The sequence below is a fragment of the Mobula birostris genome, chromosome X (assembly GCF_030028105.1).
Source record: "Mobula birostris isolate sMobBir1 chromosome X, sMobBir1.hap1, whole genome shotgun sequence".
Classification (NCBI taxonomy): domain Eukaryota; kingdom Metazoa; phylum Chordata; class Chondrichthyes; order Myliobatiformes; family Myliobatidae; genus Mobula; species Mobula birostris.
The window spans coordinates 49,850,081-49,863,675 of record NC_092402.1 but is presented as its reverse complement, the minus strand read 5'-3'; the positions used below and the strand labels follow the sequence as shown (position 1 = coordinate 49,863,675).

Below are 13,595 nucleotides of genomic sequence, written 5' to 3'. Positions count from 1 at the left end.
GCTCCTAATCCCAGTTAGACTACTTGGCCAGGTGTTTGAAAAAACACATGGTTGGGAAAATTGGAGGTAAGTTAATCTCAAATTAAAACAATACAAGTTTGAAGTGTGGATCTTTTTAAATTTTTCTGTGTTTTTATGTATTATTTGTTAATAAGCAACTTAATTCTGTAGCCATAAAGTTCCAGGTTCAGTCCTTTCTCAGAGAGATCATCAAAGAGGGGATGATGACACTATCCCTCAGCATAGCTTTATGCTTTCAGGATAGGTGAGAAGAAAATTGAAGGGAATTGTCATGAGATGGGTAAGAAAGCACCGGTTGGCATGGATACTGTTATGTTTCTCTCTGGATGTGAATAATTGATCAGTAGAAGTAATTGCAGTCTACGTTCTTCATTACAGCATATTGATTGTGAGCAAGCTTGAGTTCTGAATAGTTATAGGTGGATATGTTTGTATGAAACATTATTTGTCTTGCACAAAGACAGGTAGGCTATTTTATGTATTTTTAGATCTGAAGGTAACTGCATAGATGCAATGTAATTATTGCAAGTTTTAAATATTTACATGTATTTAAGTCTCTCCTTGACCAATTAATGCATTGATTATATCTCATTGATTTCAGGTGAAGATGGAACAAACATGATCGACATCAACTTGCAATTCTGCGGCAATGGAGAGAAGTGATCACTATGGTAGGCAAGGTGATTTGCAGTGGCCAGAAAGAAACAAAGCCCACTGGTATGAGGAGGAGGAGGAGGAGGAGGAGCAGCAGCAGCAGCAAGTTGCATCCCAATTGTCCCATCATGACCATTGTCACTTTACCCAGATAAATCAGCCAGTTGTCGACTCTCCCCAGGATGATAAATCAAATGCTTTTCAAAATTACTCCCGTCACATGCGATGTGACAACAGTGACTCAAGTAGGCCTATTTTGGAACATGTCAGCACCGCAATTGGTAATCAGACCTGGCCAAGAACAAGTCAACAACCTGCGACAGAAACTGATCCAGGGAACGATTCATCCTTATCAGATTGGCCTCTTGGTGGCATTAAGTGCTTTGATCACAAAGAAAAATGTTTGGGTCAACCTCTAGATGAAGAGCTGAAAACAGTGGATCAGGCAGGGCTGAGCATCCCCAGTGGACAGCTGGATTTTACAGGGAAACTGCCATCTCTCTATTCTTCCGGCATATCATGTGATGGCTGTGAATTTCAAAACCTCAAGGCAGAGTTGGCCAGTAGTGATAAGCCATACTCTCTTTCTGATGCAATAACCTATCGTGAAGGGTATGGGTGCCTATCATCCATTCCTCAGTTGGAAGGCTCTGCCATGACTGGAATGTTTTTGGAACGATTCTTTGAACCCAATTGCTATGAAGACCACAGCTTCCCTTTCAGAACGAATGACAGTCTATCATTTCTTGACAACTTAGACTGCATGCGTTCTGCCAATGCTTCACCAGAAGATGCAACGGATAAATGTGATGATTTCAATGAACAGGAAGGTATGGCCGAAAGCGATATAAAGTTAACGGAAGATGTTAGACATCCCATGAAAATGACCAACAAAAAAAGCGGCAAACGACAAAGGAACAAATCGGTGACAAAAGATTCTTCAAACACCTGCAATAAGGAAGATGTGAGGGAGCACATAAAGAAGAATAGCAAGTCTTCAGGAAATAAGCATCGGCACTCAAAGGCTGAGAGGAGGCGACAGCATACTGAAAACAGGCACAGGTTAAAGAATGGAGTGCAGAGACAGTCTGAGGAGTTACTTTGGAGATGCGTAACCTTTGTTAAAATTGTTATGGATGTCATTCTTTTTGTGACTCTCAAGTGTGGAGAGTACGTGGAGATGGGGGGAAAGCTTGTGTATTCATGTTGCCAGATACACAAAGAGGATTTTATTTCCTTAAAGGGCAGTGCAAGGACCTTAAGCATGTGGCTTCTTAAACAGGCAAAGTTAGGGTCGGAGAAGCTCAGGCGGTTTTGCCTTTCCCTTCTAAAGATGACACTAAAGTTTTTAAAAATGCTGCTTGCTCTGCTTTTTCTAGTACTAATGTTATTTATAGGATGCTTACGACTTGGCTACAAATATGCAAAGGCTGGTGTTTTCATAATTTTTCAGAGGCTACCCATTTGGGGTCAAGAAAACTTTCCCCACTTAGGAACTGTTTGTTTTCTGCAAAGCTTGTGTTCACGTATAGAAGAATCTAGAACTTGGAATTATTTGAAAAGACTATGGGAAAAATTGAAAATGAGATTCTGGCTAACTGCTAAATGGCGGACTGTGGGCCAGTCTCCCCCTTCACCTCCTTCACCCAAGTCACCTAGTGCTAATAGGTTCCAGCCAGATCACGAGGTTGACCGGCTGTTGGCAATGGCTGATGTACCAGAGGAGGAGCTGGATCCTTTTAAAGTTCTGGGCGTGGAGGTAATGGCCACTGATGCTGAGCTGAAAAAGGCTTATCGGCAGTTGGCTGTGCTGGTAAGTTCAGTGTAAGAATATTTAACTAAAGATAAAATGCAACTATCTCATTTAATTATTTCTATTGAGCCAGTTATTTAACATTCAAAGCATAATGAGAGTATAAGACGTATTTCTGTTTTCCTATTTAAAGTACACCTCCTCCCTAATTTTACATGAATGCCTTAATTTTACATAATTTAGGTGCCGTTGGTCCTCTAGAAGCACAGCCAAGGTGCTGCTGTACTTTATTGACAGTAATTGTGGATCAGAAGACTTTTCAACCACTCTATCTGGTAGCTACTCTTCTCTGCATCCAGAGGAAGTTGCTCAGTAATAACTGGGACCAAGAATCCTGGTGGATTATTTTTGCTTGTTTTCCACCTGATAGTATATCTTGTACAGAAAAAGCTTTTTATTCTGGCGTTTTCTGCCTTCCTTCTTAGTCCTGAAGAAGAGTCTCGGCCTGAAGTGTTGACTGTTTATTCATTTCCAATGATGCTCCCTGACCTGCTGAGTTCCTCCAGTGTTTTGTGTGTGTTGCGTGGATTTCCACCATTTGCAGACTTCCTCATGTTTATGAATTACAAACATTGTTTCCCTAACACTGTGATTTAATCTTCATTTGCTGATTCTATGGGAATTGCTCAATTCTTCCAGTGTGTTAGTATTTCCTACATCACAACAGCTTGAGTGCATATTGGCATCTTTTAAAGCAGAGAAAGGTCTCCCAGGCTTATCAGAAGCAAATGGCAAAGTGACTAACCAAACTAGAAGGTGTCTATTTTCACATCACTGCCACAGATTCTTGGTGGTATTGCTGGGAGGTAGACAGGGTGTCTGACAAGTTGTTGCAGACTGACTCTGCAGTTACAGTTGGCATCTGAACGGTAGCAGAAAAATGTATGGGCATTTCCTGTCAAATCTTAAAACTTCAGCCACTTACTGTGCCATTGTAGTGTAGTAAGTGATAAAAAAAAGACCAATTTAATTCAATGGTCTATGATTATTTAGAATTTTGTATAAAAATGTGTCATTTATGTATGGTTAAAATGCATTAATCCACATAAATGCACTCAATGATGCATTTTGCCTTGAATTGCATCATAATGACCCAGAATTTGCTCAACCTGAGCATCTGGGTGATATGCCTCATTTGTTAGACATTTTTCCTTCCATTCGTGCTGCTCACTAGTTTGTGTTTTCAATGGCTGGAGATGTGTGTTGATAACTGCTTGACAAGATTAATAGGGCATCTGGGACTTTGGAGAATGACAGAACCAACAGATTAACTTCTTGAGCAATACACACAAAGTGCAAGGAACTCGGCAGCATCTATAGAGAGGAATAAACAGGGCCAAGCCCCTTCATCAGGACTGAAAGGAAGGGGGAAGAAGCCAGAATAAGAAGGTTGAGGGAGTGCAAGCTAGCAGATGATAGGTGAGACCAGGTGAAGGGGAAGGAATTGTAGGTTTAACAGGAATAATGGTGAAGGAACTGAGATAAATTGATCTCAAACCGGGTGTAGAAAAGAAATGGGGTAAGTGTAAAGAAGCTTAAGTTTCATCAAATAAAGGGTCTTTGACCTGAAGTGCTAACTCTGTTTTTCTTCCCATCAATGTGGCCTGACCTGCTGAGTACTTCCAGCACTTTCTGCTTTTATTTAAAATTTCAAGCATCTGCAGCTTTGTTTGATTTTCAGGAAAAAGTAGAAGATCTGCACTTAATTAGAAACAATTTACTACTTACAAGAATAATAATCCAGTTTCAGTTTTCTTTCTGAGTTGGAAATATTTGCATTTGCAAGAAGATAAATCTTAAAGGTACTTGCATTATTATATACCATTCATTACATTTTGCCATGAACTTGTTTTATCAGCGCAATTGCAGCAAATACTTGAAACACAATGAAAGGATGGCAATGAGTTACTGTTTTTGCAAGACGGAGCAGCGCATATAGTCTAGCAGCGTTGCAGTTGGCTTTAGTATTATGTAATCCTTGATTACCAAAGGTTACTGGGGCGTTTACTTAACAGTAACATCAAGTGCTTCAAACTCTGCCTTATCTTCATAGTAATTTCTGGGTCAGTGTTTCAGCAGAAGCAATGGTGATTTATTTAAAATGTCAAAGATCAGTGGTTTTCTACCCTCTCTCTGCCCTTCCCACTATTTACTGACCTCTTTTTGGAATTTTGAAGTGGACTTTGTGTTTTCTGTTGCAGCTGTAACATTCTATGATGCCTACTTTCCTTAAAGTAACAAAACTTCCTCCTGTCAGCATTCTATGCATATTAAACCATCGAATCCTTGGAAAGCGCACACTGTTACGAGCAAGTACTTGTACTTCTACTAAAATTTGAAAAGCAAAAGCAAATCTCATATAGCATTCCTGTTACATATTATGCCTCTGCAATCTACACATGGGCTCTAAGGCGCAGAAATGTTTCTCTGGTCGAGGATGCAGCATTGTCGCAAATACATTCCCTCTTCTCCCTGTTGGTGTCCAGGATTTTTTTCTCCATATTTTGTGAAGTTTATTTTTTTTAAAAAAGTATCTGCAACATTAACAATCAAGTGCTTTAAATCTCCTCCTCTTCCTCACTTTGGTGCTCTTCCTAGCGTGATGGGTTTAACTCTTCCATTCTGGTTAGCGGCTATTACAGAGGGAAGCTTCAGAAATGTACATGGTTGCACTCTAAATCACTTCTGTCCATAACATGAAATAAATAGAAATATACCTTCTGAAACTGCTTTACAGCAACGATGTGTCAGGGGAGGGAAATTTTAATTTTGATTGGGAAAATAGGATATAAAGTGTATTTGTGGCCCATTATGATCCTGTCCCTTTCATAGCATGCCATATGTGTGTAGTAGGGAATTTAATTGGCTAGATACTGATCAGTAGAAAGTTACTGATGTTGCCTTGACAACAACTAGATCTTGCTCCATGAACAAATGTGTAGCTTTGAAAGAAAAGCAAATGTACTTTGAATCAAGGCAACTGCCTTTGCATACTGGCTGACGTGTAATTGATTAATTCAGTTTCTAGCAGCTTGTTAGACTAGGAAACAGCAGCACACTTGCCATTATACAAAGTAGCCAGTGAGCATTTATTCAGCAATCCACCAGAATGTTGGGAGATTAGAATTTTCTGCTGCACTTCCTGTTTAAAAGTAAGGTAGTTGATTTTCTGCATATTCACTGGTGGTTCACTGCATTCCTACCAGGATAGCTAATCCAGTTGTAGCTGCATATATGTTACATTACTGCCTGTTGTTGCTCAGCTGCCCCGGTATTATTTAAATCAGGCCTTCCAAATTTGGGGTCCATGGACCTCTTGGTTAATGGTAGGGGTCCGAGGTTGGGAACCCCTGATTTAAATGATAGTTCTGTTTTTGATCTTGAGTTCCACTTTAAGGTCAAAGGCAGTCCAGGGTGGATGTGGTGAGAGGGGATTTAGAATGAGATGTAGGAACTGTTTTGTACATTTGTTCCAGTTGGAAAGCAAATTAATAATGTTGTGCTCTTATTTCTCATGTCATTTTGATAAAGGATTTGATGGCTTTGTGGCCAAGTTTGGGGACGATATAAAGATAGGTGGAGGGACAAGTAGTTTTGAGGAAGGCTGTCGACAGAAGGACTTAGACAGATTTGGGGAATGATCAAAGAAGTGGCAGATGGAATAAAGGTGTGGACTATTTTCTAAGGGGAGAAAATTCAAACATCAGAGGTGCAAGGGGAGTCGGGTGTCCTTGGGCAGGATTCCCTAAAGGTTAACTTGCAATTTGAGTCAACAGTAAAGAAGGCAAATGTAATGTTATCATTCATTTCAAGAGGACAAGAATATATAAACAAGTATGTAATGCTGAGGTTTATACGGCATTGGTCAGACAGCATTTGGAATATTATGAGCAGTTCTGGGCCCCTTATCTAAGAAAAGGTATGCTGGCATCGGACAGAGTCTAGAGGAGGTTCATGAGAATGATTCCTTTGGTGGCTCTGAGCCTGTACTCACTGGAGTTTAGAAGAATTGGGGGGGGGGGGAATCTCATTGAAACCTGTTGAATATTGAAGGTCCTAGATTGAGTGAATGTGGAGAGGATGTTTCCTTTAGTGGGGAAGTCTAGGACCACAGGGCGCAGTCTCAGAATTGAGGGATGTCCATTTAGAACAGCAATGAGGAGGAATTTCTTTAGCCTGATGGTACTGAATCTGTGGAATTCATTGCCACAGACAGCTGTGGAGGCCAGGTCATTGGGTATATTTAATGCAGAGGTTGACAGGTTATTGATTAATCAGGGCATGAAAGGTTACAGGGGGAGGCAGGAGAATGGGGTTGAGAGGGATAATAATCAGCCATGATGGAGCAGACTCAATGGGCCGAATACCCTAATTGTGCTCCTATGTCTTTGGTCTTATTTCTCTTGTGAGTCAGGATCTGTGAGCAGTCATAGGTAGATTCAGTTTGCAATTTTGGTAAGTTTAATATTGTTGTACAAACATATAAGTTCTGAAAGTGAGCAGAAATATTGGAAATGTGGAATTTGTGACCATGTAAAGAGGAATCTATGACTGGAAATGGTGACTCCTTTCTGACAGATGGATAAATAGCATTGAGGGACTGTATATGACATCTGTAGAGTGTTAAGTTTAGTTGGAAACAACGATAGAAGCAAGAAAAATAAACTAAATGTAAACTTAAAAACAAGGGAATACAGAAACGATTTTGTACTTCTTGCAGTCTTTCACTATCCCAGAGCACCTTAAAGTACATTGTCATCAATGAAACATCTATAGCCAACTTTGTAGTGAATGGAAATGCAGCAGTTAACGTGCGCACAAAGTAATCTCACAAAAAGCAATGTGATAATATTTTTTGTGATATTGGTTGAGTGATAGAACTTGGGCAGAAGACCAGAGAGCTCCCCTGCTCTTCCAATAGTGTCATGGGATCTTTGACATCTATCTAAAAGGTGGGGTATTGATTTAATGTCTCATCCTAAAGCTGTAGTAACAAGGAATGGTGAAACTTGGGTTATGGTCCATGTCACTGGATCTCTGCTTGAATGTTCAACCTACAGCTACTGAGCCAAGAAAGGATCTTTGGAACCAACCATGCTTTTTCTACCCAACCTTATGCACCACCTTGCCCAAACATTAGTAACATTAACTTTATAAGATAAGCTGGGATAAATTAACAAGGTACCTGCTAGTCTACTTAAAGGTGTTGTGCAGGATATTTAGGTATATGAAATAATGCAGTGTTCTTGTCAATCAATACTCATTTAGAACTACACCTAGATAAAGATGCCTTATCACATGGAACCATAGATATATTTCAGATCTACACATAGGCAGTCTTTGTTTCACAGCTAGCAAAATTCCATCAAGAAGTATCAAATGTACATATTTTTGCCTGATCTGTTGCCTGATTTCTGCAGTGGATTATGTAGCTGAGAGTTTGTGGCCTTCATTCACCATTGTCACATTTCTCCTTATCTCCACTTTATTTGTTCTGATGTCAGTGCTAGGCCCTGATGTATGATGTGTGGGCTAGCTGTAGTTCTGTATGTATAATACCAGCCTATAAACAGTACTTAGTTCAGTGTTTAGAACTTTGCTTTTTTGTTAAGTAGTCCCCCAACAGATGAACTACTGCTGACCACAAAACCGTTGGAAAGGTCAGTAACAGTCTTCATTTATAAGCTTAGTTAGATTGATGTCACATTGGAGCTTGAATATGTGCTCCACCAATGAGGTACAGATGTCTGGGCCTTGGGTCACCGAACAACAGACATACCAGTGAATCGGTGCCGTGAATTTTAATTTCTTTATTTCTTCACTGCCACCAGCCCGTGTCATCTTGTTTCTCCCTCATAAGGGTGGAATACTGAAGTGAGCTGTGACATCCCACTGATTAATGAGGTAGAAATGCACACCAGTGACTAAAGCTGCTTTGATTAATATCACCTTGAATGGTACTGTTACCCAAGTTCAATGAACTTGCAAAACATAATTTTAATCATTTATTGCCACTCAAGATTTGCAGGATGAGCTTTGTTTGATTTTTTTTTAAGGTGAAAGCTGACACGTCTTCATGTGAAGTATCGACAGCAGTAGTTCAACAGAAGACATCAATCAAACCCTTTCTCTTTTAAAGTAATCACCCCATTGTGATTGCAGGTTCACCCTGATAAAAACCGACACCCACGATCGGAGGAAGCTTTTAAGGTGGTGCGAGCAGCGTGGGATATTGTGAGCAATCCTGAAAGGAGGAAGGAATATGAAATGTAAGCAAAATTCAGTGCTGCATTCCAGATACGTCCACGTGGCCTGTTTTCTGTCTTTGCAGGATCAGTTGCTTTTAAAATATGCCACTTTACCTTCTACTTGTAATATTAAAAGTACTTAAGCATGTTTTGAACTGCTTGACTTTAGTCATTCTTATAGTTTTCTATTTCAAAGATTACCATTTTGACCTAGGGAGTAAAACTCTGCTTAAGTATGCTATCAAGTTTAATGTTTAAGAAAGAAACTTCTGGAAGCTCCCTGCAGGTAACGTTTAAGAATATTCCCATTACAAGCAGAACTGGGTATGAGTACTGTCCAGACCAGTGGAACAAAATTCTCCTCTCTGTTGATGACAAATATCCCAAGTATATTAAATCTTGGCAAGTTTCATTGAGTTCCTAATCCCACATCACAAAACTGTGTAAAATTCACATCAATTAATAGTGACATTCAGTCTCCGCAGGAAAGCCATAAAGTTGCTTTGGAAGTATTTGATGCCAAAAAGTTTCCTATTCCTTGGCACTGACAACACACTATTGCTCAGCACAAAAATCCATCAGAACAATAATATCTCATTTCCTTACTACATAAAAGGTAAAATATGATTTGGCCACTCAGGATAATATTGACACCATTACTAATTAACTCTAGGCCTTTCTTTCCCTGATGTTTTTTTATCTAACTAGTTTTTTGGGGGGAGAGAACTCCATTCAGTGCTTTAAATGTATCTATTTCACTTGTTTCTACTTGAAAGAAGCAATGATGTGAGTACCTTTAATATCAGAGAGAGTGTGACATGGAGAAAGCATGAGTGATGTGACTGTTATTTTGTGTTCTATACCTGGCTATTGGTGTTGAACCTGAAATGATTGGTTCCTTTGTTTATTTAGTCTTTAAATTGAGGCATTGATTTCCTGCTCAAATAAGCATAAGAGATCCCATGGCACAATTACAGGAGCAGGGGAATTCTCTCCGATGTCCTGGCTACCACTGATCCTCAGCCAAGCAAATTATCTGGTCATTTGCTATATGCAGGATCTTACTATGCGCAAACCTGCTGCTGTGCTTGCCTCTTTACTAGTGACTGCAAAACAAAAAGATTTTTTTTGTAGTGGGTCATCTTCCAGATGTAAAAAGGTTCTATAAAAGCAACTACTTTTTTGTATAACTTGTTCTTATTTTAGTATGGCTGACTTTCCCTCAGGATGGATATTGAAAACTTTTTGTTAAGAGAGGTTTGTATTGTCTTTCTTTTCCAAGGAATTGCAGGATCCTAGTTCTTATTTTTCAGCTTTTCTGCTCTTGATTTCTCTCTAGCGAAAAAAAAACTGATGATCTTTCTTTGTTTTTAGCAAACGGGCCGCAGAGAATGAGTTACATCAGTCCATGAACGAGTTTCTCACCAAACTCCAGGATGACCTGAAGGAGGCCATGAACACTATGATGTGCAGTAAATGTGAAGGAAAACACAAGTTTGTGCTCATTTATCTTTTGCTAATCTATTAAAATGAGCATACAGCTCTGAGTGGTTTTTGTTTTGTTAGTTCCCTGATTGGGGTTTCCCTCCTTTGTCCTTTCCAAGGACCTAAATCTTGGAATAGAATTGAATGGCTGTCAGATGCCCTGTTCGTCACCCGATCCTAAATAGTGGCAATAGAGAAATGAACACATAGAATTACAGAGCACTACAGCACAGAAGCAGGTCCTTCGGCATACCTAGTCTGTGCCAAACTGATATTCTGCCTAGTCCCATCAACCCACACCTGGACCATCACCCTCCATACCCCTGTCATCTAGGTACTTATCCATACTTCTCTTAAATGTTGAAATCAAACCTGCATCCATCACTTACGCTGCCAGCTCGTTCCACACTTGCACCACCCTCCAGCTTCCTCTGGATACTGTCAACTGCTACAGTCCACCTGTTTGTACCTCTGGTATGACCAGTTCTTTGTTTTATTTCCCTACCAATCGCCACTCCCATAATATCTCACTGCAGGAGATCCATCCATGCCCACTTAAAGACTAAATCCCAGACATGTCCTTGTCAAGATTTAATCTAGAACTATCTTTCCAGAACTGCATTTCTTAATAGAAATATAGAAAATAGGTGCAGGAGTAGGCCATTCAGCCCTTCGAGCCTGCACCGCCATTTATTATGATCATGGCTGATCATCCAACTCAGAACCCCGCCCCAGCCTTCCCCCCACACCCCCTGACCCCCGTAGCCACAAGGGCCATATCTAACTCCCTCTTAAATATAGCCAATGAACTGGCCTCAACTGTTTCCTGTGGCAGAGAATTCCACAGATTCACCACTCTCTGTGTGAAGAAGTTTTTCCTAATCTCTGTCCTAAAAGGCTTCCCCTCTATCCTCAAACTGTGGCCCCTCGTTCTGGACTTCCCCAACATCGGGAACAATCTTCCTGCATCTAGCCTGTCCAATCCCTTTAGGATCTTATACGTTTCAATCAGATCCCCCCTCAATCTTCTAAATTCCAGAGAGTATAAGCCTAGTCGATCCAGTCTTTCCTCATATGAAAGTCCTGCCATCCCAGGAATCAATCTGGTGAACCTTCTTTGTACTCCCTCCATGGCAAGGATGTCTTTCCTCAGATTAGGGGACCAAAACTGCACACAATACTCCAGGTGTGGTCTCACCAAGGCCTTGTACAACTGCAGTAGTACCTCCCTGCTCCTGTACTCAAATCCTCTCGCTATAAATGCCAGCATACCATTCACCTTTTTCACCGCCTGCTGTACCTGCATGCCCACTTTCAATGACTGGTGTATAATGACACCCAGATCTCGTTGCACCTCCCCTTTTCCTAATCGGCCACCATTCAGATAATAATCTGTTTTCCTATTTTTGCCACCAAAGTGGATAACTTCACATTTATCCACATTAAATTGCATCTGCCATAAATTTGCCCACTCACCCAACCTATCCAAGTCACCCTGCATCCTCTTAGCATCCTCCTCACAGCTAACACTGCCACCCAGCTTCGTGTCATCCGCAAACTTGGAGATGCTGCATTTAATTCCCTCATCCAAGTCATTAGTATATATTGTAAACAACTGGGGTCCCAGCACTGAGCCTTGCGGTACCCCACTAGTCACCACCTGCCATTCTGAAAAGGTCCCGTTTATTCCCACTCTTTGCTTCCTGTCTGCTAACCAACTCTCCACCCACACCAATACCTTACCCCCAATACCGTGTGCTTTAAGTTTGCACACTAATCTCCTGTGTGGGACCTTGTCAAAAGCCTTCTGAAAATCCAAATCTACCACATCCACTGGTTCTCCCCTATCCACTCTACTAGTTACATCCTCAAAAAATTCTATGAGATTCGTCAGACATGATTTTCCTTTCACAAATCCATGCTGACTTTGTCCGATCATTCCACCGCTTTCCAAATGTGCTGTTATCACATCCTTGATAACTGACTCCAGCAGTTTCCCCACCACCGACGTTAGGCTAACCAGTCTATAATTCCCCGGTTTCTCTCTCTCTCCTTTTTTAAAAAGTGGAGTTACATTAGCCACCCTCCAATCCTCAGGAACTAGTCCAGAATCTAACGAGTTTTGAAAAATTATCACTAATGCATCCACTATTTCTTGGGCTACTTCCTTAAGCACCCTGGGATGCAGACCATCTGGCCCTGGGGATTTATCTGCCTTCAATCCCTTCAATTTACCTAACACCACTTCCCTATTAACATGTATTTCACTCAGTTCCTCCATCTCACTGGACCCTCTGTCCCCTACTTGTGTGTCACGATAAAGTTTGAACATTCTTTGCAGGAGGTTTGAAATGGATCGTGACCCTCAGGCAGCTCGATACTGTGCTGAGTGTAATAAGAGACACCCTGTGGAGGATGGAGACTTCTGGGCAGAATCAAGCATGCTGGGATTAAAAATCACTTACTTTGCCATGATGGATGGCAGAGTCTATGATATCACAGGTAGGACAATGAGAAATTTGAAGCTATCCTGATATACTTTCAGTGTGTGTTGTATTAAGAAAAAGCAAAAACTGGTAGCTTTCAGTGATTCTTCTACATGGTAATTTTGAAATAGTGTGATGCATAAAACCAGCTGCTTGGTTACTCCAACTCTGGTTTTATGAAGCATAGGCAGCAGCTTGGATTGCTGCTACTAAATGTTCTGTTTGTATTCCATATTCAGCATAATCGCACACAAAAAAAATCTCAGACCAGGCCTGACTGATACATGACAGGAGCTTCCTATACTTCTGCGTAAAAGTCAGTACCAAAACCTGCCAAGTAACCTCCTGTTGGTTGAAATGGATGACAGTGTTGCTACCCTCTGAAATTCTTGCTTTCTGCTGAATGTAAGAGGATGCTAATGGAAGAAATAGACTTTTATAGCAGCTTTTATTACAGCTCTCCCAATGACAGCAAATGCTTGTGTGTCTCAAAGTACTGTACTGGAGAATATGGCTACAATTGTACTCCAACCATATTTAAAAATATTCCTGAAGTACTCCAAAATCCTGTGTACAGCAGTGGAAATAATCAAAGGAAAAGTGAGTGAGAAGCCAGGTCTGTGTTTACATTTTTATCAATGAAAGTAAACCTTCAAAGCTTGTAAGTTGTTGGTTTAGTTTGAAGAGGTAGGGTGCCATGGAGATGGCAGTTGTTCTTGCCTGATTGGAGTCAGGCTATTGTTGTTCATCCATTGTCAACATCGATGAGGACCTCAACACCATTATGATGGTGTCGAGACTAGCGCGTGATTTGGATTTAAGTGAGGGAGAGCTGCGCAGCGTCAGCCTCACTCTCTCTTCCCAATTCCCATCTGGATCCAGTGGCAA

The 13,595-nt window shown here is 40.7% G+C and overlaps 2 protein-coding genes across 4 annotated transcripts in view; one reads left to right on the top strand and one right to left on the bottom strand.

Moving 5' to 3' along the window:
• ormdl2 (ORMDL sphingolipid biosynthesis regulator 2) overlaps positions 1-13,595 on the bottom strand; it is a 58,417-nt gene that overhangs the window by 11,189 nt on the left and 33,633 nt on the right. The gene's annotated exons all lie outside the window — the stretch shown is intronic.
• Positions 1-13,595, top strand: part of dnajc14 (DnaJ (Hsp40) homolog, subfamily C, member 14) — a 39,728-nt gene that overhangs the window by 17,344 nt on the left and 8,789 nt on the right. For both annotated transcript variants that reach the window (XM_072249303.1, XM_072249304.1), the window contains exons 2-5: positions 623-2,488; positions 8,651-8,757; positions 10,111-10,230; positions 12,563-12,723. In XM_072249303.1, coding sequence (XP_072105404.1) covers positions 671-2,488; positions 8,651-8,757; positions 10,111-10,230; positions 12,563-12,723 — 2,206 coding nt within the window. In that variant the 5' untranslated portion in view covers positions 623-670. The remainder of the gene's footprint in view (positions 1-622; positions 2,489-8,650; positions 8,758-10,110; positions 10,231-12,562; positions 12,724-13,595) is intronic.